We start from the raw sequence: 25352 nt of genomic DNA on the forward strand, positions 1-25352 counted from the left end.
GCTCTGTAATAGATTATCCAGGGTGTGCCCTGCCTTACGCCCTACGACTGCTGGGATAGGTTCCAGCCTGTGACCCTTAATTGGAGTAATTAGGTATAGAAAATGAATAAATTTATTTATTCATGTGTGTTTGTGTGTGTGTGCCACAAGGTGTAATCATCAAGGTGTAAACCTCAAGCTGCACCTGTGTATGTATGGGGGGGGTAGAAAGGTTAGACCTTACCCTTGTGAAGCGCCATGGGGTGACTTAAGTTTTGATTTGGCACTACATAAATAAATTGAATTGAACTGACTCAGTGACAATATCAAGTATTACAGAGATCTTTGCAAAAATTATAATCACTAACATATAAAGAATGCAAGCATAGTACATAAGCAAATATTTGTTAAGAACAATTAAACAGCATTCATAATTGGGCAGTGCAGTCTCGTTTGAGGGCGGGCGCTAAAAGGGTAAAATATGATGCATATGACATAATTTCTCTACTTCCGGGGACAAAAACACAGCATTTTCTCTGGGTTTTTGGGCAAATTACACGCAAAAAAAGTATAAATGCTAAAAAAAAGAAATGACGATGCGGTGGAAAGTGCTATGTAGGCTAACACTTACTGACATGACCGCTGCCACTCACTTTGTCTTCCCTTCTCCAGTGGGAACCGAAAAAAAAAAAAAACACTTTTTGCGACTGCTTCAGTGATTGCAGCCGTAAACAAAACAGCACACCATATTTCCATGTGAAGTTATGCTGTGTATATACTGCACAACGGGAGCGGCGGCTGTCCCCATAAGTGGTCAAATCCCACGATATGACGCAGGGTTCGAACGAGACTGCGTTACCCTATATGACAATATTCACGGTGGAGGACAGTATAATTGTATTTTTTGTAACATCAAGTTAGATAAACTGGAGCAGTGAATTTCCGCTACAGTTTCTGAGCCCAAAAAAAAAAGAAATCCAACCCAAGTGTAAGTTCAAATGTTTTTGTCGAAATTGGAGCTCGTAATTATAAACGACACAACCTGCCAATTAGAGACAAGTGTAATGAATGCATAAACATATTTGGATATTGTGAAATTTGCATCTGTCAGACTTTTTATGACTTCATCAACCACAAACTCGTGCACGTCTCTCTCTCTCTCTCTGTCTGACACACACACAAACCACTGGCACACCAGAGAGCCTATATTTAAAATGAGCCCCGGGATATTTTTTTTTCTTTCAGCATTTAGACATTCTATCAAAAGTGGTCAATGTGGATACTCGGGTGTAGAGAGAGACTGTGTGAGTGTATCAGCGTGCCTGACGGTAAACAGAGTTACAACAAAATAATCACAGCATCAGAATAGCAATGAGTCAACACTTTTTCACAATAAAACAATAAAAACACACTGACAAACTCTGCACAAGAGTGAATTTTCAAATGTTTGTGCCAGACCCAAATAGTTACAAATTTGCTAAGGCTGCAAAATACCACCTTCCTAAGTTGTAGCCTTTCCAAATCCAGCCCTATCATCCCACATCTCATTTTCAAAGCCTCTCTTTCCTCCCTCTCTCCTCCCACCACAAATCCCAGAAACTAAAGCAGAGAGAGAGAGAGAAAGAGAGAGAGATGAGGGGAGCATTTAAATCTAGAGTTCCGTGAGTGGTGGAGTTGGTGTCTGGAAATCTTTCACATCCTGTTTACGCCGGGCAGATTTCAGACCAGGAACCGCAGAGAGCTGGCAGGATCTCTCTCTGGACACAGTTCCTTTCTCTCTCTCTCTCTCTCTCTCTATCTGCTCCCTCTCTCCCTGCAACCTCTCCAAAAGATCTCAGTTCTCCCTTTGCAAAACTTTCCAAGATGCCAGCACCCTATCAACACCTTCAACCTTAAGCAAACAAGTGCACAAACTCTCTCCACGGCCCATGACCACAGAAATACAGCTGAGGTGACATGAAATTTGCAATAAAGACTCCTTTTAATGTAGCAGACGGATAAAATGTGGCTGAATCACACAGACAACTTTCAATATTCAAATACAGCTTTAATTCATCTATTTCATATTTACAGTGTCCTACATCAAGAGCATCATGACTTTTTTTATGGTTTCATGTTTGGAGAGAACGGGTACGTACACCATACTTGGGTAATGTAAAAAAATAATATCTCACAAGTCTGTTTAGGTCCATGCGTCTCATTGTCTCTCTGAGATAACGTTTTTCTCCTGTGTTTGCCATCCTCCGTTTTTGCTTCCCTCACCTTTTCCGCCCTCAGCGGCACTTGCAGGATTTGACGACCATATTGGAGAGTTGCTCAACACGTGGCGTGCGGCCAATGAAGTACATGATGGTGAGAGGTTCCAGGTCTTGCGGCACACAGCAGGGCGAGGCCGACGCCTCGGGGTTCAGCTTATTGTACAGGGGCAGGATCTGACCACGGACACAGAGACAAAGCAGCACCAAGTGAAGGACGTCCATCTGTTTTAATATCACTGGAAAGTCAACCTCAATGTTGATGTTATAAAGTTGTCAAAGTGGTTTATATTAAATCCTTTTGTTTAAGTCAAAGGATTAAAAAAAAAAAAAAATCAGTGTGCATGGCTGAGTGGCTACCAGCCGTGCATGACCTTATGAGACGGGCACAGTGCGTTCTTTAAGCCCATGTGTTCTGTTCTAAAAGCCGTAACAGATTTATGTGAGGTGGCACCAAATTTATGAGCCTGAGCTTAACCAATCAAGCAAGCTGCGGTATTCAGTGACCACAACAAAGCACACTAAGCACACAAAGCAGACACTACTACGTCATTTCAAACTCTCTGAACCTTGGGTGGGAAAACTGAGTGGAGTCTGAGCCAAACCAGGGTTTTACGCAATAGTCTGGAAAAGAACTTTTTTCCATTTCCTGTCCTTTGAGATCTGAAGTTATGACTGTGTTAACTCTTCAAATGATTTGAACTCATGACCCGTAAAGTTAAATCCATAAGTATTTGGACACTAACCATTTCTGTAATTTTGCTTCTCTACACCACCACAGTGGAGGTGAAATGAAATTATTAGTACTGGTTTATGCGTTTAGTGCAGAATTTTATAGACTGCATTAACCATTTAGGAATTAGTGCCATTTATATGTATACACACACACACACACACACACACACACACACACACACACACACACACACACACACACACACACACACACACACACACTATTTTCAGAGGCCATAAACAGTTGGACAAACTAAATATAGCTTAAGGATCAGATTAAAAATGCAACATGCCATAAAAAGCTAATAAATGTGATTAATTTTGATATATAATACACAGTGTTATAACAATTCACAGACAAGGACTAGAAGTCGATTTTACAGTAAAGCCTACAGCTACATTAACGGACAGACCCCTGAAACTATCCAAATGTACTACGATCTGGTTGATGGTTTGTTTTTAACATTAACAATCAGTTTAGTTAAACTTATTTCACTGCTACCAGAATGAAGGCAGACTTTTTGAAAACACAGAAAAAATGGCAAGTTTGTTTATAAAAAAAAAGGAGAGGAAAAGAACTGAGAAAGTAATCATTGCAAACATCACTCGGGCTTGGAATAACTTTGCTGAGACCCAGGATGGTGAGTTATCACCCCTCAGGGGAGTGTTTAACAGTGTTGTCAGATTGGGAAGTTTCCCGCACATATGGGCAGTTTAGAATTTTATTTACACAGTACTGCCAGACTGAGCGGCCTTGCATTTTATTTTGTGGGTAAAAATAGCTTTGGGCTGGTTTGGGATCGGTTTGTTGGGTTTTTAAAAATACACACTAATGCTAATTTAAAACAAAACCCAGGAGTACATAAAGCAGTAGGCTAAATGACATCATCAAATATAGCAGCTAGCTGTGAGCAGTAAATGTGACTGGCTGTTGCATATTATTGCTGTAGGATTTTTATGTATCTTTCAACTGCATTACATTTTATGACACAGTTGCGAAAGCAATAGGGACAGCTAAAATAATGAACAAAATATCAATCTAATACCCCCGTCACACAAAGCCGGAATCACGCAGCGTGGCGTTGGACTTATGAATGGGTGCACATCGAAAAGTGTCGGATTTCAATTCCAAAACATTCTGACAGCCATCTGTGGAAGTCGACACGGTTGGTCAAAATCGGCCGGCGGCCCCAAATGTGATGTATATGTTCAAAACTCTCCAGGCTCCGTCGAGATGGGACACCTATCCGTCTACGCAGTCTGAGGACCATCTGACCACAATTTACATATTCCGATGGCAGGAAAACAGGATCCAAAACAATTTGAGCGCATACGAGGGAACCTCGAGATGGATCTGGCACGAAAAAGCCTGCCGGTATGACCTGGGGTGCCACTTATAATAATGCCCCCCCGAAGCGCTAAGGAACTGTTGAAATGTGGCACGCTTCACCATGATAATAATTATGAATTATTATCATATACAGTGAATGTGAACAGTGGCTATCAAAACAAAAGCTCCATGCGCTACTGTCCGCACGCCGTCATAAATCTGAACGGCCTGTTATATCCTTGACCTTACAATACAGATATCTCTCCATTCCTTCCCATGGGCGAGGTAAATAATGTGAACCATTGTCTCCACCATAACACGGGCAGCTGCGCCTCTCTCAAAATTCTACTCACAATACCCCATAATGAGAACATGAATCTTTTTTTTTTTTTTTGCGCAAATCTATTAAAAATTAAAAAACTAAGAAATCACATATACATAAGTATTCACACCCTTTGCTCAGTATTTTGTTGAACCCTTCATAACAATTACAGCCTCAAGGCTTCTTGAATATGACGCCATAAGCTTGGTGCACTCCGGCCCCATGTTTGCCATCCAGACATTTGGACATTGGGCAGTCTTCAGCGCCTTTTATGGCACAATACTTTGTAGATGCACCTTCGCCAGTAGTTAAAGCCTAAAATCTGCTTGAATATGATGCCACAAGCTTGGTGCACCTATCTTTGTACAGTTTTGCCCATTCCTCTTTGCAGCGCCTCTCAAGCTCCATCAGGTTGGATGGGGAGTATCGGTGCACAGCCATTTTCAGATCTCTTCAGAGATGTTCAGTTGGATTCAGGTCTGGCCACCATGCTTCAATGTAGGGATGGTGCCTGTTTCCTCCAAACATGTCATGTGGCATTCATGCCAAAGAGTTCAATCTTTGTCTCATCAGAAAGGGGAATTTTATTTCTCATGGTCTGAGAATCCTTCAGGTGCCTTTCAGCAAACTTCAGGTGGGCTGCCATGTGCCTTTTACTAAGAAGTTGCTGCCGTCTGGCCACTCTACCATACAGGCCTGATCTGATCAGATTCAGGTCTGGGCTCTGGCTGGGCCAATAAAAGACATTCACAGAGTTGTCCTGAAGCCACTCCTTTGATATCTTGGTTGTGTGCTTAGGGTCACTGGCAATCTGCCCCAGTCTGAGGTCAAGAGCGCTCTGGAGCAGGTTTTCATCCAGGATGTCTCTGTACATTGCTGCAATCATCTTTCCCTCAATCCTGACTAGTCTTCCAGTTCCTGCTGCTGAAGAACATCCCCCCCCCCCCCCAGCATGATGCTATCACCACCATGCTTTACTGTAGGGATGGTATCTGGTTTCCTCCAAACATGACACCTGGTATTCACACCAAAGAGTTCAATCTTTGTCTCATCAGACCAGAGAATTCTGTTTCTCATTCGTCTGTAGAGTCCTTCAGGGGCATTTTTTGCAAACTCCAGGTGGGCTGCCATGTGCCTTTTACTAAGGAGTGGCTTCTGTGTGGCCACTCTACCATACAGCACTGACTGGTGGATTGCTGCAGAGATGGTTGTCCTTCTGGAAGGTCCTTCTCTCTCCACAGAAGAATGCTGGAGCTCTGGCAGAGTGACCATCGGGTTCTTAGTCACCTCCCTGACTAAGGCCTTTCTTGCCTGATCACTCAGTTCAGATTGGTGGCCCGCTCTAAAAGAGCCCTGGTGGATCTGAACTTCTTCCATTTACGGATGACGGAGGCCACTGTGCTCACTGTGACTTTCAAAGCAGCAGAAATGTTTCTGTACCCTTCTCCAGATTTGTGCCTCAAAACAATCCTTTCTCAGAGGTCTACAGACAATTTCTTTGACTTCATGCTTGCTTTGTGCTCTGACATGCACTGTCAACTGTGGGATCTTATATGTCGACAGGTGTGTGTCTTTCCAAATCATGTCCAATCAACTGAATTTACCCCAGGTGGACTCCAATTACGCTGTAGAAACATCTCAAGGATGATCAGTGGAAAAAGGATGCACCTGAGCTCAATTTTGAGCTTCATGGTAAAGACTGTGAATATTTAAGTAAATGTAACTTTTTTTATTTTTAATAAATTTGTCAAAATCTCAAAAAAACAACAACAAAACCTTTTTTCACACTGTCATTATGGGGTATTATTGTATGTAGAATCTTAAGGAAAAAAATGAATTTCATCCCATTTTGGGAATAAGGCTGTAACATAACAATGTGGAAAAAGTGAAGCCTTCTGAATACTTTCTGGATGCACTGCAAATCAGATCATTTTTTTCTTATCTGGATTCAGACACCTTACAGCAATGTGTCACCAGCAATAACGCACCATGTTGTAGTGGTTGTTGGCACTCCAGAGGTAAGGACAGCTGCCGGCACAGAAGTTGGCTTTGTAGCCTTTTGGTTCATGGATCCACTTCCAGTTGAGGTCGCGACGAAAGTCAATGTACAGCGATCGTAGGCAGCAACCCTGGTCTGAGCTACAGAAAGAGAACACAGAAAGATCTGAAGTCCTTCTCAAGGTCTGATGCAACCACCCAATAGCAGATCATGGGAAAATGGCACAGGAGTTGGAGAAGCAGCTGTCAAACATTAATATCTATGTCAGGCCACCAAAGCTTTCCCCAGCAGTGCGAGGTAGTCTAAATAAAACACTGCACACTCCTTGGCCTGCAGTCTAACACAAGCAGCGATACTGTTAGCTTTGCCATACAATACTCTGCTGAACAAATTTTATCAGGAAACAAAAGCCCTGAAATCCAGGGACCACCACAGCAAGATTTAGAAGACTACAAGTCCTGAAGCAATTTTCATGAAGTCAGTCATCCTCTGTGTCCTACAAACACCACATGCATACTTGCGGCTGCTTGGCGGGCCTACGGGAACAGGTTGTGGTGTCTGTGGTGGCTGCCCGCCTCTTGCGGTTCTTCCTGGCTGGGTTGGTCCACCCGATCGCTGGGTAGCAGGGTGAGGATGATGGTGTGGCATTTTGGTGCTGAAATCTGCCTGGCCTTTAATCTGGCCTGATTTTTTTAACATTCGAAGCTTCTCATCATCCACACCTGCCGAAAGATGTGTTGCACCAGAATTAAAATACTTTTTATTAAAGGAAATGCCTCAAAATATAAGGATTCGTGCACAGTTCACAGAATCTGGTCATGAAACATTAGTGACCATCAAAGATTATGTGGGGTCGCGGGGGCAACAGCTCCAGCAGGGGATCCCAAGCTTCCCTTTACTGGGACAAATTTACCACCTCTGACTGGGTGATCCTGAGGCGCTCCCAGGACAGTGCGAAGATACGAGGTCTGTTAGAAAAGTATCGGACCTTTTTATTTTTTTCAAAAACCTGATGGATTTGAATCACGTGTGTTTGCATGAGCAAACCTTGAACCTTCGTGCGCATGCGTGAACCTTTTCACGCCTGTCGATTGCGTCATTTCCTGGTAAGCAGCCTTTGTGTGGGACGTGTGCAGCGCGCTCTGCGGCTTTTAATTTCAAGGAAAACGACGGAACGACTGGAGCAGCGCCGCATCAAATTTTGCCTGGGCAACAGCCAGATGGAAACCATTCGGAAGATTCAGACGGCTTTCAGTGACTTTTCAGTCATGTGACTATCCGAGAAATTGTGGAAGAGGTGGGCATGTCACAGCATGTCCTGTGAGACTTCAACACAAAGGCGCTTTTGCTCCGCCGTCGGCAGCTTCGTGCCGAAGTCATCGGCATGATTTTCACCACCACGCTTTTCATGGCCAAATCTTTTGTCACAATGGAATGTACAGAAAAAGTGCTGATGTCCACCTTTTTCTGCAATTTCTCGGACAGTCACACGACGGTCCGCATCACCACAGCGTTCACTTTGGAAATGATCTGGTCATTTCAACATGTTGATGGCCGACCGGAGCGTGGCTCGCTCTCCACCGTTGTGCGGACGTCTTTAAACTGGTTGTACCGCTCCTTAATCTGTGTGATGCCCATAGGATCATCACCGAAAGCCGTCTGAATAATCCGAATGTTTTCCACCTGGCTGTCGCCCAGTTTCTGGCAAAATTTGATGCGGCGCTGCTCCAGTCATTCCGTCTTTTTCCTTGGAATGAAAAAAACGCCGAGCGCACGACACACACCTCACACAAAGGCTGCTTACCAGAAAATTATGCAATCGACATGCGTGAAAAAGTTCACGCGTGCGCACGAAGGTTCAAGGTTTGCTCACGCAAGCACACGTGATTCAAATCCATCAGGTTTTGAAAAAATAAAAGGTAGTAATACTTTTCTAACAGACCTCGTATAATCTCTCCACCTAGTCGTGGTCTTCCCCGTGGTCTCCTCCCAGCTGGACGTGACTGGAACACCTCCCCGAAAAGGCCCCCTTACCAGGTGCCCAAACCACCTTAGCTGGCTCCTCTCAACGCGAAGGAGCAGCGGCTCTACTCCGAGCTCCTCACGAATGACCGAGCTTCTCACCTTATCTCTAAGGGAGACACCAGCCACCCTGCTGAGGAAGCCCATTTTAACTGCTTGTACCCGCGAGCTAGTTCTTTCGGTCATGACCTAACACTCATGACCATAGGAGAGAGTAGGAATGAAGACTGACCAGTAGATATAGAGCTTTGCCTTTCGCTCTACTACCCCTTTTTTTTCGTCACAACACTATGGTACAGTGAATGCAACACCGCCCGTGCTGTGCCAATTCGCCGGCCAATCTCACACTTCAATGTCCCCACACTCGTGAACAAGACCCCGAGGTACTTGAACTCCTTCACTTGGGGCAAGACCTCATTTCCTACCCGGAGCAGGCAATCCATTGGTTTCTTGCTGAGTGCCATGGCCTCAGATTTAGAGGTGCTAAAAAAAACAAATTTAAAACACTTATACTCCAGAAAATATGGTACTTCAAAGAAGGCAGAGGGACAAGTTTTGCATTTCTGTCTCTTTTTACAGATTAAAAAGAAAACAGAAACAAAATCTGAAGGAATCAAAATAATCTGGAAGTAAAATTAACACAGAGACATTCTTCAAGACATCTGTGAGTGCGCTAAGGGCAATAAAAGAGGTAACCTCAACAAACCTGCAAAGAAAGCTTCCAGCTCCTCACTTTTATTGGGAACAATGTTGTTGGTGGAGGGGACAAAGGTGCAGCATGGACAGTGGACACCCAGCTTCAGACCGAGATTATTCTCTGCTCAGTTGGAAGGAGGAAGAGGAGGATACACACATGGAAATAAACTTTGTAAACTCTGCTATCAGAATGTGAAGGCCATGGCTGTGTGGTGTAGAAACCAACCTGCATTTGATACCCAGTCCTTTACGGTTTCAGTGACGTCCACAGAGATCCAGGTGCCCTTTGCCCGAGGCTGAACAGTGCGGGAGTCGATATAACGTTGAGTGGAGGTGCTGTCTTCATCATGCTGCAGCAACTGATGGACAGAAAGCACAACAGTAAAAATAAAACAAAAGGTTTCCTGTGTGCAGAGAAGTACATGTTCAGCCTCAGAGACTCCCATTACACAAGGATGCATTTCTGTAATAGCCTCTGGTGTGACCGTCAAACCAGCCATCCACTAAGCCCAATTCGCTAATGTGGATTCCATATGTAATAGTACCCATGGGCATGAAGACAGTAAGGGTTGTGGCAAACTGACTCCAATGACCACCTCGTGACCGCTGGCCTAGAATTCTTGACAAGCAGCACATTTTTGTATTTGGATATAAAATCAGAATACAAAAATGTGTTCATCACTTTCTGCTTGTGGAATATGATTCTCCTACTGTGTTCCTCCAAGTCCAACTCTCTTGCTCAAATGTCTTCTTCAGTTTTATATTTTTGTCCAATTTTATTTTCAAGCAGCCTTTTATACTGTGCTGGGTAATTTACAACCCCAAATCAGAAAAAGTTGGGACCAAAGATTCCAAAAACACTGGGACGCTAAAGTATTTAGCATTTTGCAATTTTTGTCATTCCTTCTACCAACACTTAAAATAATGTTTAGCATTGAGAATCTCAAGCATGCAATGAAAAGTTATTTTCTCGCATTCCTTCTGCAAACACATCTTAAGGTGTCCAAAAGTACAGGGTCATCATTGTCTATGTCAGAGTTGTTCAGAGCTGGACCTGAAAAGAACTCACAGAAATAATCACACAGGATACACTGAATTTCTTTTCCTGATCAGGAGAGAGCAGAACGAGCTCAACCCTCATCACCAACCATCCCGTCAGCTCTGAAGGGCCCTGCCGTTCTCCCTCTCACATTTATTGAATAAAAGTTACATACAAGCATATAGGAGCGGCAATATCACAAACAAGGAAAAGACACAGAATCTGGTCTCACATTGATATGAAAACTGTTATGGCTTTAAGCCTTCAGTCTCCTACGCTTCCCATAACAATGTACAGCCCTGAACCAGTGTGCCGGTCACACCGCTCTTCCCTCAAGGCTGAACCGTTAATTAAAGACGCACATCTGCGCTCAGCAAAAACATAGCTTTAGCTAAACAGTCTGCACATTCACTAAGCCAAAGATCATCTGTTCACCGTCTCGTGTGAGCAGTTTTAATGATTACTTGAACAGTTCAGTGTATATGGTTGCTTTGACAATGAGTGATCAATTAAAAGAATAATGGTACATGAACTCCCACACATGCATATATGTATATATGAAAATAGAGAACAGAATCAAAGACAAGATCAAAGACAGTACATCAAAGTAAAGGCATTAACAATCAAAGTAAAGACATTAATATTTGATAATCATATTGCTAATATATAGAAAATCCTGTCAGTCTCATTTTTTGTTTCAAAATTCTCCACACATTCTCTGCTGAGGAGTGGTCAGGACTGCGGGCAGGCAAATCCAGCATCTGCATCCATGTCTTCCGCAGTCATGGCTTTGTAATGTGTGCAGAATGTGGTTTTGTATTGTCTTTTTGAATAATGCATGGATATCCCTGGAAAAGATGTTGTCTTGAAGGCAGGATATGTTGAGTTCATATCTCAATGTACATTTATGCATAAATGCCGCCATCACAGAAGTGTAAATAACCTTTTCAAAGGGCACCAACACAACCCCATCCCATGACACACCCTGGCTTCTGGACTTGTTGGTGAGGTCAGTCTGGATGTTCCTTGTCTCTGACTTGGAGCACTCTGCATCCATTTCTTCTGAGAAAAATCTGGAATATTGATTAGTCTGTTCACAATACACATTTCCACTGTGTGATGGTCCAACCCAGATGCCTCTGAGTAAAATGACATCGATGCTGCTTCTGGACAAGGCTAACTAGAGGCTGCTTTTTAACACAGTAAAGTTTTAAGTGGCATCTGTGAATGTAACTCCATATTGTGGTGCTTGATAAAGCCTTCCCAAAGTTATCCCTTGCCCATGTGGTTATATATTAATGAATGCGGTTTCTGGATGCAGTGATGTCTGAAGGATAAGAGGTCACAGATAGTCAGTTAAGGCTTGCAACCTTAGCTTTTATGCACAGGAATTGCTCCACCTTCCCTCAACCGTTTAATGATGTTATGCACTGTAGAGGGAGAAATATGCAAATTCCTTCCAATCTTTTTTGAGGAACATCTTTTTTAAACATGTCAATAATCTCTTTTTAAACCATATTACTAGCCCTAAATTCCCCCAACCCAACTTTAAGCCTCCCTCACAACTCGTCGTACGTGCTGTTACGGTCAGTCTACAGATGAAAAAATGGTTAAAATGTGCATGAGACATGAGCATCACATGTGTGTGTTCAGCGCCATAGAAGGTGGCAGATTGCCTGTGAAGATCTTCACTGCTGCATATGCAAATTCTATGGATCTTGTGAAAGCTCAAGAACACATACAGCACATAATCTACTGCCGTCGTACCTCTGACCCAAGTCAGGAGTAAAGTACTATTAGTACAGGTTGTGCGATGATGGTAAGACACGCAGTGATTGCTCAGGTGCTGTGCATCAGAAGGACTACACAAGTACTCTGTACCTGCTATTTGTGCAGCCCACAAGACTGAAGTACATCTCACGCTCCTCCCATGTGTAGTGTGCATGCAACGCATGTTTTCTTTTGTTGGTCTTTAAAGAGAGGAGATGTGATCAACTGAAACTATTCCTACATGCCTGAAAAACATTTACTTGTTTTCTTTTCATGACAACTCACTGGAGCAGGACACATGAATGTTTTCCACGAATGAATGAAACGTTGCATTTTTAAGCAGCAGAATTGTTTATCATGATGTGATAGCGCTCTTGAATTGTTGCTGAAAATGCTCCGTGATGGAAAGCGCCAATCTTTTTCCTTCAACCTTCAAATATACTGCTGCAATGGCTGAGGGTGTTGGACCGCTACAGGCAGGTGACAGAAGCCGAGGACAGGCAAGAAGTGATAATGGCTTTGCTGACATGCTAGTGAACAATGATTACCACGTGCATCATTGCTCTGTATGCACCACTCTGCATTTAATCATTAGTGATCGATCTCTGCTCCCCTCCACAGCATGTCTTTTTCCTGGTTCTCTCCCTCAGCCCCAACCAGTCCCAGCAGAAGACTGCCCCTCCCTGAGCCTGGTTCTGCTGGAGGTTTCTTCCTGTTAAAAGGGAGTTTTTCCTTCCCACTGTAGCCAAGTGCTTGCTCACAGGGGGTCGTTTTGACCGTTGGGGTTTTACATCATTATTGTATGGCCTTGCCTTACAATATAAAGCGCCTTGGGGCAACTGTTTGTTGTGATTTGGCGCTATATAAAAAAAAAATTGAATTGAATTGAATCATTGTTACTCCTGGCTTACAACACTGGTTGACTGCAAGTTACATGCACTCCTCACTCAATGAACACACACGGCTCACGTGTGTCCCACATACATGGCACGGGCTGATGATGCAATATCCCCAACACCTCCTGCAGCCTGTACCTGATAAGTATGATGTCTGTACTCTTTCACAAACTTTCCCAGATACCTGCGGCACCCCTGCTACTCCCTGGGGCCTGTACGTGTCCACCACATGTCCAGTGAATTGTGAAGGAAGTTTTATTTGGAATGTGTTGCAGGCCTGAAAAGCCTCAATGGCTGTACAGGGTGTTTCAGAAAAAATGATATTTCGTAATCTAATAACTTGAACAATTTTCATTCAAATGATCTCAAATTTTAACAACATATGTAGAAGTCACTCAAAATTCCATGTGTAATGTTTTTTTTTTTCTTTTCGGGTATAGAAGTGCCACTAACTGGAAAAGAAAAAGCATTTTCTGCATTAAAGTATTCAAGAACACAGTCGAACAAGACTGTGCAGCATGCATTTGTGAGAGAATTCACTAAAAATGCACCAACTTATTTGACATGGTGCAAAATGCTCAAAGAGAAAGGCCATCTGTACAGGGCAAAAGGATCTGGACGACCATACGTATCTGAAGAAATGGTCGAGTGGGTTTGAGAAACATTTTGGAGAAGCCCCAGGAAGTCCATAAGAAGAGCAAGTCTGAAAATCCAAATTCCTTCAAGGAGAGTTTGGCGTGTCGACCGACTTGACGTGTGCCATGTCAATGCGATGCACATACTGTAAACTTGTGAAATTGTTCATGAAATCCACATACCTTATAAATTTCTCATTGAAATTTTGATGAATAAATTTGCCAAGACTATGTAGTTATTCAGCTTTTTACATCTCAAATGATATCAAATTTTTTTTGAAACACCCTGTATATTCACAAATGAAACGGACCAAAACGTGAGATATCTTGGGTTCATACTGTCTGCAATGGAAAGGAAAAATTAACCCCTTAACGCATGAATTTATATAGCTGTATATAAAAAATGTTTTGTGTGTGTTTTTGCCATTAAGTAGATGGTAAATAATGTTGAGATTATTAATTTCACTTTTACACAAAAAATAAATAGTAATTTTGGTATTTTGGTTATAATTTATGTTATAATGTTATAATAATAATACTGGTATGTTGCAAATATGAGACGACAGGCATACTGGTCAATTTGGTATGTTGCATATTTGAGTCAAATACTGTAGCATATATGCGACAATAGGCATTAAGGGGTTAAATATAACAATTGCTCCTAATCTTTATCAATTTGGGGTTTATAATACACACAAATATATATATATATATATATATATATATATATATATATATATATATATATATATACACACACACACACACATATACATATTTACAGTGCATCCTGAAAGTATTCACAGCACTTCAGTTTTTCCACATTTTGTTATGTTACATCCTTATTCCAAAATGGATGAAATTCATTTTTCCCCTCAAATTTCTACACACAATACCCCGTGATGACAATGTGAAAAAAGTTTTTTTTTCTTTTTTGAGATTTTGGCAAATGTATTAAAAATAAAAAAACTAAGAAATCACATTTACATAAGTATTCAGAGTCTTTGCCATGAAGTTCAAAATTGAGCTCAGGTGCATCCTGTTTCCACTGATCATTCTTGAGATGTTTTTACAGCTTAATTGGAGTCCACCTGGGGTAAATTCAGTTGACTGGACATGATTTGGAAAGACAAACACCTGTCTACATATAAGGTCCCACAGTTGACAGTGCACGTCAGAGCACAAAGCAAGCATGAAGTCAAAGGAATTGTCTGTAGACCTCCAAGACAGAATTGTCTTGAGGCACAAATCTGGGGAAGGGTACAGAAACATTTCTGCTGCTTCGAAGGTCCCAATAAGCATGGTGGCCTCATCCATAAATAAAAGAAGTACAGATCCACCAGAACTCTTCCTAGAGCTGGCCACCCATGTAAACTGAGCGAATGGGGTAGAAGGGCCTTAGTCAGGGAGGTGACCAAGAACCCGATGATCACTCTGCCAGAGCTCCAGCATTCTTCTGTGGAGAAAGGAGAACCTTCCACAAGGACAACTATCTCTGCAGCAATCCACCAATCAGACCAGTATGGTAGAATGGCCAGACGGCAGCCACTCCTTAGTGAAAGGCACATGGCAGCCCACCTGGAGTTTGCCGAAAGGCACCTGAAGGATTCTCAGACCATGAGAAATAAAATTCTCTGGTCTGATGAGACAAAGATTGAACTCTTTGGCATGAATGCCAGGCGACATGTTTGGAGGAAAACAGGCACCATCCCTACAGTGAAGCATGGTGGCCAGACCTGAATCCAACTGAACATCTCTGGAGATATCTGAAAATGGCTGTGCACCGATGTTCCCCATCCAACCTGATGGAGCTTGAGAGGCGCTGCAAAGAGGAATGGGCAAAACTGTACAAAGATAGGTGCACCAAGCTTGTGGCATCATATTCTTTTTTGGCTCTTGCTTGCCTCCACTGGTGGTTGGCTCTCACTGCGGTATTGTATCACTTCCTGTTCCGGAGCACAGCGGTGTATCTGTTAAATCTGCGCAGTTAGATTGATCTAGTTACCTAGATAACGATTTGCTTCACAGTGTAATCTTCACGTGCCTTAACTAAAGCACTCCCTCTGCTGAATCACCTCTAAATTATTTACACATTATTCACTTTGTGTGTTTTTAGGAATCCGCTAGCTTAGCGCAGCTACTAGCTCTTAGCCGGTTTAGCATGGCGGCTTCTCCTGTCTCTCCCGCACTTTTCTGCTCTGGGTGTGAAATGTTTAGTTATTCCTCGGCCTCCTTTAGCAGTAATGGTACTTGTAATAAGTGTAGCTTATTCGTAGCTTTGGAGGCCAGGCTGGGCGAATTGGAGACTCGGCTCCGCACCGTGGAAAATTCTACAGCTAGCCAGGCCCCTGTAGTCGGTGCGGACCAAGGTAGCTTAGCCGCCGTTAGTTTCCCTCTGCCAGATCCCGAGCAGCCAGGAAAGCAGGCCGACTGGGTGACTGTGAGGAGGAAGCGTAGCCCTAAACAGAAGCCCCGTGTACACCGCCAACCCGTTCACATTTCTAACTGTTTTTCCCCACTCGACGACACACCCGCCGAGGATCAAACTCTGGTTATTGGCGACTCTGTTTTGAGAAATGTGAAGTTAGCGACACCAGCAACCATAGTCAGTTGTCTTCCGGGGGCCAGAGCAGGCGACATTGAAGGAAATTTGGCTAAGGCTAAGCGCAAATTTGGTAAGATTGTAATTCACGTCGGCAGTAATGACACCCGGTTACGCCAATCGGAGGTCACTAAAATTAACATTGAATCGGTGTGTAACTTTGCAAAAACAATGTCGGACTCTGTAGTTTTCTCTGGGCCCCTCCCCAATCGGACCGAGAGTGACATGTTTAGCCGCATGATCTCCTTGAATTGCTGGCTGTCTGAGTGGTGTCCAAAAAATGAGGTGGGCTGCATAGATAATTGGCAAAGCTTCTGGGAAAACCTGGTCTTGTTAGGAGAGACGGCATCCATCCCACTTTGGATGGAACAGCTCTCATTTCTAGAAATCTGGCCAATTTTCTTAAATCCTCCAAACCGTGACTATCCAGGGTTGGGACCAGGAAGCAGAGTTGTAGTCTTACACACCTCTCTGCAGCTTCTCTCCCCCTGCCATCCCCTCATTACCCCATCCCCGTAGAGACGGTGCCTGCTCCCAGACCACCAATAACCAGCAAAAATCTATTTAAGCATAAAAATTCAAAAAGAAAAAAATAATATAGCACCTTCAACTGCACCACAGACTAAAATAGTTAAATGTGGTCTATTAAACATTAGGTCTCTCTCTTCTAAGTCCCTGTTAGTAAATGATATAATAATTGATCAACATATTGATTTATTCTGCCTTACAGAAACCTGGTTACAGCAGGATGAATATGTTAGTTTAAATGAGTCAACACCCCCGAGTCACACTAACTGCCAGAATGCTCGTAGCACGGGCCGAGGCGGAGGATTAGCAGCAATCTTCCATTCCAGCTTATTAATTAATCAAAAACCCAGACAGAGCTTTAATTCATTTGAAAGCTTGACTCTTAGTCTTGTCCATCCAAATTGGAAGTCCCAAAAACCAGTTTTATTTGTTGTTATCTATCGTCCTCCTGGTCGTTACTGTGAGTTTCTCTGTGAATTTTCAGACCTTTTGTCTGACTTAGTGCTTAGCTCAGATAAGATAATTATAGTGGGCGATTTTAACATCCACACAGATGCTGAGAATGACAGCCTCAACACTGCATTTAATCTATTATTAGACTCAATTGGCTTTGCTCAAAATGTCCACCCACCACTTTAATCATATCTTAGATCTTGTTCTGACTTATGGTATGGAAATTGAAGACTTAACAGTATTCCCTGAAAACTCCCTTCTGTCTGATCATTTCTTAATAACATTTACATTTACTCTGATGGACTACCCAGCAGTGGGGAATAAGTTTCATTACACTAGAAGTCTTTCAGAAAGCGCTGTAACTAGGTTTAAGGATATGATTCCTTCTTTATGTTCTCTAATGCCATATACCAACACAGTGCAGAGTAGCTACCTAAACTCTGTAAGTGAGATAGAGTATCTCGTCAATAGTTTTACATCCTCATTGAAGACAACTTTGGATGCTGTAGCTCCTCTGAAAAAGAGAGCTTTAAATCAGAAGTGCCTGACTCCGTGGTATAACTCACAAACTCGCAGCTTAAAGCAGATAACCCGTAAGTTGGAGAGGAAATGGCGTCTCACTAATTTAGAAGATCTTCACTTAGCCTGGAAAAAGAGTTTGTTGCTCTATAAAAAAGCCCTCTGTAAAGCTAGGACATCTTACTACTCATCACTAATTGAAGAAAATAAGAACAACCCCAGGTTTCTTTTCAGCACTGTAGCCAGGCTGACAAAGAGTCAGAGCTCTATTGAGCCGAGTATTCCTTTAACTTTAACTAGTAATGACTTCATGACTTTCTTTGCTAATAAAATTTTAACTATTAGAGAAAAAATAACTCATAACCATCCCAAAGACGTATCGTTATCTTTGGCTGCTTTCAGTGATGCCGGTATTTGGTTAGACTCTTTCTCTCAGATTGTTCTGAGTTATTTTCATTAGTTACTTCATCCAAACCATCAACATGTCTATTAGACCCCATTCCTACCAGGCTGCTCAAGGAAGCCCTACCATTATTTAATGCTTCGATCTTAAATATGATCAATCTATCTTTATTAGTTGGCTATGTACCACAGGCTTTTAAGGTGGCAGTAATTAAACCATTACTTAAAAAGCCATCACTTGACCCAGCTATCGTAGCTAATTATAGGCCAATCTCCATCCTTCCTTTTCTCTCAAAAATTCTTGAAAGGGTAGTTGTAAAACAGCTAACTGATCATCTGCAGAGGAATGGTCTATTTGAAGAGTTTCAGTCAGGTTTTAGAATTCATCATAGTACAGAAACTGTTGTGAAAGTGTCGTGACACGGACCCACAACAGGGGGCGTTAATGAAGGGACAATGGATAAGCCAAAAGTAACAATTTAATGTTGTGAATCGCACAACGACGTACAGACAATAACAATATGGTGGAATGTCAATTATACACCAGGTGACGTGTGGGCAGGCTCGACGATAGAAGACGCCTGGCTAGAGAAGAGCCAGATTCCACACAGCTTCCACCATCAACGGAGCTGAAGAACACCGGAGCCGCCAAGCCCTGCGCCCCAGGTGGCCACTGTCTTCAGCAGTCAGACCCGGTACTGCTGGCAGAGAACAGAGACAGTCCTGATGAGTGTGAGTTCGCACACTCAGTAATCCCACAGTCTGTATACAGTTAGGAGGGAAAACCTCCACCTCCAATCACACACTCGTACAGCTCCTGTGAAACCACTTATCTGGTTTGGGGTGTGAGGCGAAGCCGTCACAGTCCACACCAAACGCCAATACCACAGATAAGGACACCGTCACAGGAAAACGGCTGCAAATGAGATCAGACTATTAGTCACAGTTAAGCTTAGCAGAGAAATTACCTGAATGGTAGCTGATTTCTCGGCGGGGAGGTGGAGTTGCAGTCCGGCCTTTATGGTGGTGGTGATGAGTAGTGGATGAGTGACAGCTGGTATGGATGATGAGTGACAGCTGTCACTCCCGGTTGCTCCGACGCCCTCTCGTGCTTGAAGCCCGCACTTCAAGCAGGGCGCCATCTTGTGGTGGTGGGCCAGCAGTACCTCTTCTTCAGCGGCCCACACAACAGGACCCCCCCCTCAACCAGGCTTGTCCGGGTGACGGGTGTAGAAGTCGGCCAGGAGGGCCGGGTCCAGGATGAAGCTCCTCTTCACCCAGGAGCGCTCTTCGGGGCCATAACCCTCCCAGTCCACCAGATACTGGAACCCCCGGCCCTTTCGACGGACGTCCAGGAGCCGGCGTACCGTCCACGCGGGCTCCCCGTCGATGATCCGGGCAGGAGGCGGCGCTGGTCCCGGGGCACACAGTGGTGAGGTATGGCAGGGCTTGAGTCTTGACACATGAAAAACGGGGTGTATAGCTGGCAGCTTCAGCTTCACTGCGGCCGGACTGAGGACTTTGAGTATGGGAAATGGTCCGATGTACCTGTCCTTTAGCTTGTGGGATTCCACCTGCAGGGGGATGTCCTTAGTGGATAGCCAGACCTCCTGCCCGGGCTGGTATGCAGGGGCCGGGGAACGCCGGCGGTCTGCATGGGCCTTAGCCCTCGTCCGGGCTCTGAGCAGGGCAGAGCGGGCGGTACGCCACACCCGTCGGGAGCTTCGGAAGGGCCACGAAGTGGGCCGCCTTGGAGAACCGGTCCACTATCGTGAGGATGGAAGTCATGCCCTGGGACGGCGGGAGGCCCGTGACAAAGTCCAGGCCAATATGAGACCAGGGGCGACGAGGCACGGGCAGAGGCTGGAGGAGGCCTTGGGCCTTGTGGTGGTCGGCTTTGCCCCTGGCACAGGTGGTGCAGGCCTGGACATACTCCCGGACGTCGGCTTCCATAGACGCCCACCAGAAGCGCTGCCGGACCACTGTCACGGTCCTTCGCACCCCTGGATGACAGGAGAGCTTGGAACCGTGACAGAAGTCAAGGACCGCAGCCCTGGCCTCTGGTGGGACGTACAACTTGTCCTTCGGACCTGTCCCCGGGTCCAGGCTCCGTGTCAGGGCCTCCCGGACAGTCTTCTCCACGTCCCAGGTAAGGGTGGCCACGACAGTGGACTCGGGGATGATGGTGTCAGGGGGTCTGACGGCTCGGTCTTGACCTCCTCTTCATGCACCCGGGACAGGGCGTCAGATCGTTGGTTTTTTGTCCTGGGGCGGTAGGTGATCCGGAAGTCAAAACGCCCGAAGAACAGCGACCAGCGGGCTTGCCTGGGGTTCAGACGCTTCGCGGTCCGGATGTACTCCAGGTTCCGATGGTCCGTGAAAACCGTAAATGGTACCGATGCTCCCTCCAACAGGTGTCTCCACTCCTCAAGAGCCTCCTTCACCACAAGAAGTTCCCGATTGCCGACGTCATAGTTCCGTTCAGCTGGGGTCAACCTGCGGGAAAAGTAGGCACATGGATGGAGAACCTTGTCGGACTCCCCGCTCTGGGATAGCACAGCTCCTATCCCTGAGTCAGAGGCGTCCACTTCAACTACGAACTGGCGCTTGGGATCGGGCTGCACCAGAACCGGTGCAGTCGAGAACCGGCGTTTCAACTCCCTAAACGCGGCTTCGCACCGATCCGACCAGGTGAAGGGGACTTTTGTGGAGGTCAGGGCTGTCAGGGGGCTAACTACCTGACTGTAGCCCTTGATGAACCTACGGTAGAAATTTGCAAAACCGAGGAACTGTTGTAGTTTCCTACAGTTCGTTGGTTGGGGCCAATCTCTCACCGCCGCAACCTTGGCCGGATCAGGGGCGACGGAGTTGGAGGAGATTATGAATCCCAGGAAAGACAAAGAAGTGCGGTGAAACTCACACTTCTCGCCCATCACAAACAGACGGTTCTCCAACAACCGCTGTAGGACCTGACGTACGTGCTTGACATGGGTCTCAGGATCCGGAGAAAAGATGAGTATATCGTCTAGATATACAAAGACAAACCAATGCAGGAAGTCCCGCAAGACGTCATTAACCAATGCTTGGAACGTCGTGGGCGCATTGGTGAGGCCGAACGGCATGACCAGGTACTCAAAGTGACCTAACGGGGTGTTAAATGCCGTCTTCCACTCGTCTCCCTCCCGGATCCGAACCAGGTGATAAGCATTCCTAAGATCCAATTTCGTGAAAATTTGGGCTCCATGCAGGGGCGTGAACACTGAATCCAACAGAGGTAACGGGTATCGGTTGCAAACCGTGATCTCGTTCAGCCCTCTGTAATCAATGCATGGACGGAGTCCGCCGTCCTTCTTGCCCACAAAAAAGAAACCAGCACCCATCGGGGAGGTGGAGTTCCGGATCAACCCGGCAGCTAACGAGTCCCGGATGTAGGTCTCCATTGATTTGCGTTCCGGACGTGAGAGGTTGTACAGCCTGCTGGACAGGTACTCAGCGCCCGGTATCAAATCAATGGCACAACCGTACGGACGGTGTGGGGGCAGCGTGAGTGCCAGATCCTTGCTGAAGACGTCAGCAAGGTCGTGGTACTCGGCTGGCACCACCGCCAGATTGGGGGGGACTAAAACCTCCTCCTTAGCTGTCACACCGGGTGGAACCGAGGATCCTAAACACTCCCGGTGGAAGGTTTCGCTCCACTGAACCACAACCCCAGATGGCCAATCAATCCGGGGATTGTGTTTTAGTACCCATGGAAAACCCAAAATCACTCGGAGGTTGAAGGTGTTACATAAAACACAATCTCCTCCCTGTGATTCCCAGACACCACCAATGTCACTGGCTGTGTCTGGTGTGTGATTAGTGGAAGAAGGGTGCCATCTAGTGCCCGCACCAACAATGGTGACGGTAAGGCCACTAGAGGGAGCCCAACCTCCTTTGCCCATCTGCTATCCAGCAGATTCCCCTCCGACCCCGTGTCCACCAGTGCTGGGGCGTGAAGGGTTAGATCCCCACTCAGGATCGTGACTGGGATACGTGCAGATCGTCGGGGTCTCCCCATGTGGGTGTTGTGACCCACCCTTAGCCCAGTCTCTAAGGACGAGTGCTGCTGTTTTGACCGTTTGGGGCATTCTCTCTGTGTGTGCTCGGTAGAGCTGCAGAGAAAACACTCTCCACGGATCAGCCTCCTTTGTCTCTGATCTGATCGCTTTTTGGCCCTGCTCATTTCCATAGCAACATCAGCAGGGGGAGCTGTAGTCACGTGGAGAGCCCTGGCAGTGGAGCGTGGGGAAGTCGGCTCCCTTTCAGACCCGGGAGGAAGAGGGATGGCTTGTGCCTGACCACGCCCTTCGTCTCGCTCCCGTCGGTGTTCTGTTAATCGGTTGTCTAACCGTATAACCAGGTCGATAAGCCCATCTAAATCCCGCGGCTCGTCCTTCGCCACCAGGTGCTCCTTAAGGACCAGAGACAGTCCGTTTACAAAGGCGGCGCGGAGCGCAACAGCATTCCAGCCAGCTCGCGCTGCCGCGATGCAGAAGTCGACTGCATACTTCGCTGCGCTCCGATGCCCCTGCTGTATCGACAGCAGCACGCTTGAAGCGGTCTCGCCTCTATGAGGGTGGTCGAATACCTGTCGGAACTCCCTCACAAACTCAGTGTAAACCGTTAGGAGCCATGAATTCTGCTCCCAGAGCGCCGTAGCCCAGGCGCGTGCCTCTCCTCGAAGCAAATTTATAACGTAAGCCACCCGGCTAGCGTCTGACGCGTACATGACGGGACGCTGTGAAAAGACAAGCGAGCACTGCATCAAGAAGTCCGCGCACATCTCCACACAGCCTCCGTACGGCTCCGGAGGGCTCATGTATGCTTCAGGGGAAGGTGGGGGGGTTCGTTGAACGACCAGCGGAATGTCTGTCTCTGGCACACTGTCAGCAGGAGGAGGTGCTGCAGCAGCGCCCTGAGCATGCGCTTCCACCTGGGCGGTGAGAGCCTCCATCCTACGATTGAGAATAATGCTCTGCTCGATAACTAAGTCCAACCGAGCGGTAAAGGCGGTTAAGATGTGCTGCAGCTCACCCAACACGCCTCCTGCTGGCGCCTGTGCACCTTGCTCTTCCATTGGCTGTTCAAGCGATGGTTGACGCCCCTCGGGATCCATGACGCTGGCCAAGAAATCCTGTTGTGAAAGTGTCGTGACACGGACCCACAACAGGGGGCGTTAATGAACGGACAATGGATAAGCCAAAAGTATGTACCACAGGCTTTTAAGGTGGCAGTAATTAAACCATTACTTAAAAAGCCATCACTTGACCCAGCTATCTTAGCAAAATTATAGGCCAATCTCCAACCTTCCTTTTCTCTCAAAAATTCTTGAAAGGGTACTTGTAAAACAGCTAACTGATCATCTGCAGAGGAATGGTCTATTTGAAGAGTTTCAGTCAGGTTTTAGAATTCATCATAGTACAGAAACTGTTGTGAAAGTGTCGTGACACGGACCCACAACAGGGGGCGTTAATGAACGGACAATGGATAAGCCAAAAGTAACAATTAATGTTGTGAATCGCACAACGACGTACAGACAATAACAATATGGTGGAATGTCAATTATACACCAGGTGACGTGTGGGCAGGCTCGACGATAGAAGACGCCTGGCGAGAGAAGAGCCGGATTCCACACAGCTTCCACCACCAACGGAGCTGAAGAACACCGGAGCCGCCAAGCCCTGCGCCCCAGGTGGCCGCTGTCTTCAGCAGTTAGACCCGGTACTGCTGGCAGAGAACAGAGACAGTCCTGATGAGTGTGAGTTCGCACACTCAGTAATCCCACAGTCTGTATACAGTTAGGAGGGAAAACCTCCACCTCCAATCACACACTCGTACAGCTCCTGTGAAACCACTTATCTGGTTTGGGGTGTGAGGCGAAGCCAATACCACAGATAAGGACACCGTCACAGGAAAACGGCTGCAAATGAGATCAGACTATTAGTCACAGTTAAGCTTAGCAGAGAAATTACCTGAATGGTAGCTGATTTCTCGGCGGGGAGGTGGAGTTGCAGTCCGGCCTTTATGGTGGTGGTGATGAGTAGTGGATGAGTGACAGCTGGTACGGATAATGAGTGACAGCTGTCACTCCCGGTCGCTCCGACGCCCTCTCGTGCTTGAAGCCCGCACTTCAAGCAGGGCGCCATCTTGTGGTGGTGGGCCAGCAGTATCTCCTCTTCAGCGGCCCACACAACAGAAACAACATTAGTGAAGGTTACAAATGATCTTCATATGGCCTCAGACAGTGGACTCATCTCTGTGCTTGTTCTGTTAGACCTCCGTGCTGCTTTTGATACTGTTGACCATAAAATTTTATTACAGAGATTAGAGCATGCCATAGGTATTAAAGGCACTGCGCTGCGGTGGTTTGAATCATATTTATCTAATAGATTACAATTTGTTCATGTAAATGGGGAATCTTCTTCACAGACTAAGGTTAATTATGGAGTTCCACAAGGTTCTGTGCTAGGACCAATTTTATTCACTTTATACATGCTTCCCTTAGGCATTGCTTAAATTTTCATTGTTACGCAGATGATACCCAGCTTTGTCTATCCATGAAGCCAGAGGACACACACCAATTAGCTAAACTGCAGGATTGTCTTACAGACATAAAGACATGGATGACCTCTAATTTCCTGCTTTTAAACTCAGATAAAACTGAAGTTATTGTACTTGGCCCCACAAATCTTAGAAACATGGTGTCTAACCAGATCCTTACTCTGGATGGCATTACCCTGACCTCTAGTAATACTGTGAGAAATCTTGGAGTCATTTTTGATCAGGATATGTCATTCAAAGCGCATATTAAACAAATATGTAGGACTGCTTTTTGCATTTACGCAATATCTCTAAAATTAGAAAGGTCTTGTCTCAGAGTGATGGTGAAAAACTAATTCATGCATTTATTTCCTCTAGGCTGGACTATTGTAATTCATTATTATCAGGTTGTCCTAAAAGTTCCCTGAAAAGCCTTCAGTTAATTCAAAATGCTGCAGCTAGAGTACTAACGGGGACTAGAAGGAGAGAGCATATCTCACCCATATTGGCCTCTCTTCATTGGCTTCCTGTTAATTCTAGAATATAATTTAAAATTCTTCTTCTTACTTATAAGGTTTTGAATAATCAGGT

The 25352-nt window shown here is 45.4% G+C and overlaps 1 protein-coding gene across 1 annotated transcript in view; it reads right to left on the reverse strand.

Moving 5' to 3' along the window:
• Positions 1-2009: 2009 nt before the first annotated feature.
• tgfb5 (transforming growth factor, beta 5) overlaps positions 2010-25352 on the reverse strand; it is a 31006-nt gene continuing 7663 nt past the window's right edge. Inside the window, 7 exon segments of the mRNA XM_034181963.1 lie at positions 2010-2411; positions 6610-6760; positions 7157-7221; positions 7223-7258; positions 7260-7342; positions 9349-9459; positions 9565-9697. Coding sequence (XP_034037854.1) covers positions 2253-2411; positions 6610-6760; positions 7157-7221; positions 7223-7258; positions 7260-7342; positions 9349-9459; positions 9565-9697 — 738 coding nt within the window. The 3' untranslated portion in view covers positions 2010-2252.

The sequence above is a fragment of the Thalassophryne amazonica genome, chromosome 11, assembly GCF_902500255.1.
Source record: "Thalassophryne amazonica chromosome 11, fThaAma1.1, whole genome shotgun sequence".
Classification (NCBI taxonomy): domain Eukaryota; kingdom Metazoa; phylum Chordata; class Actinopteri; order Batrachoidiformes; family Batrachoididae; genus Thalassophryne; species Thalassophryne amazonica.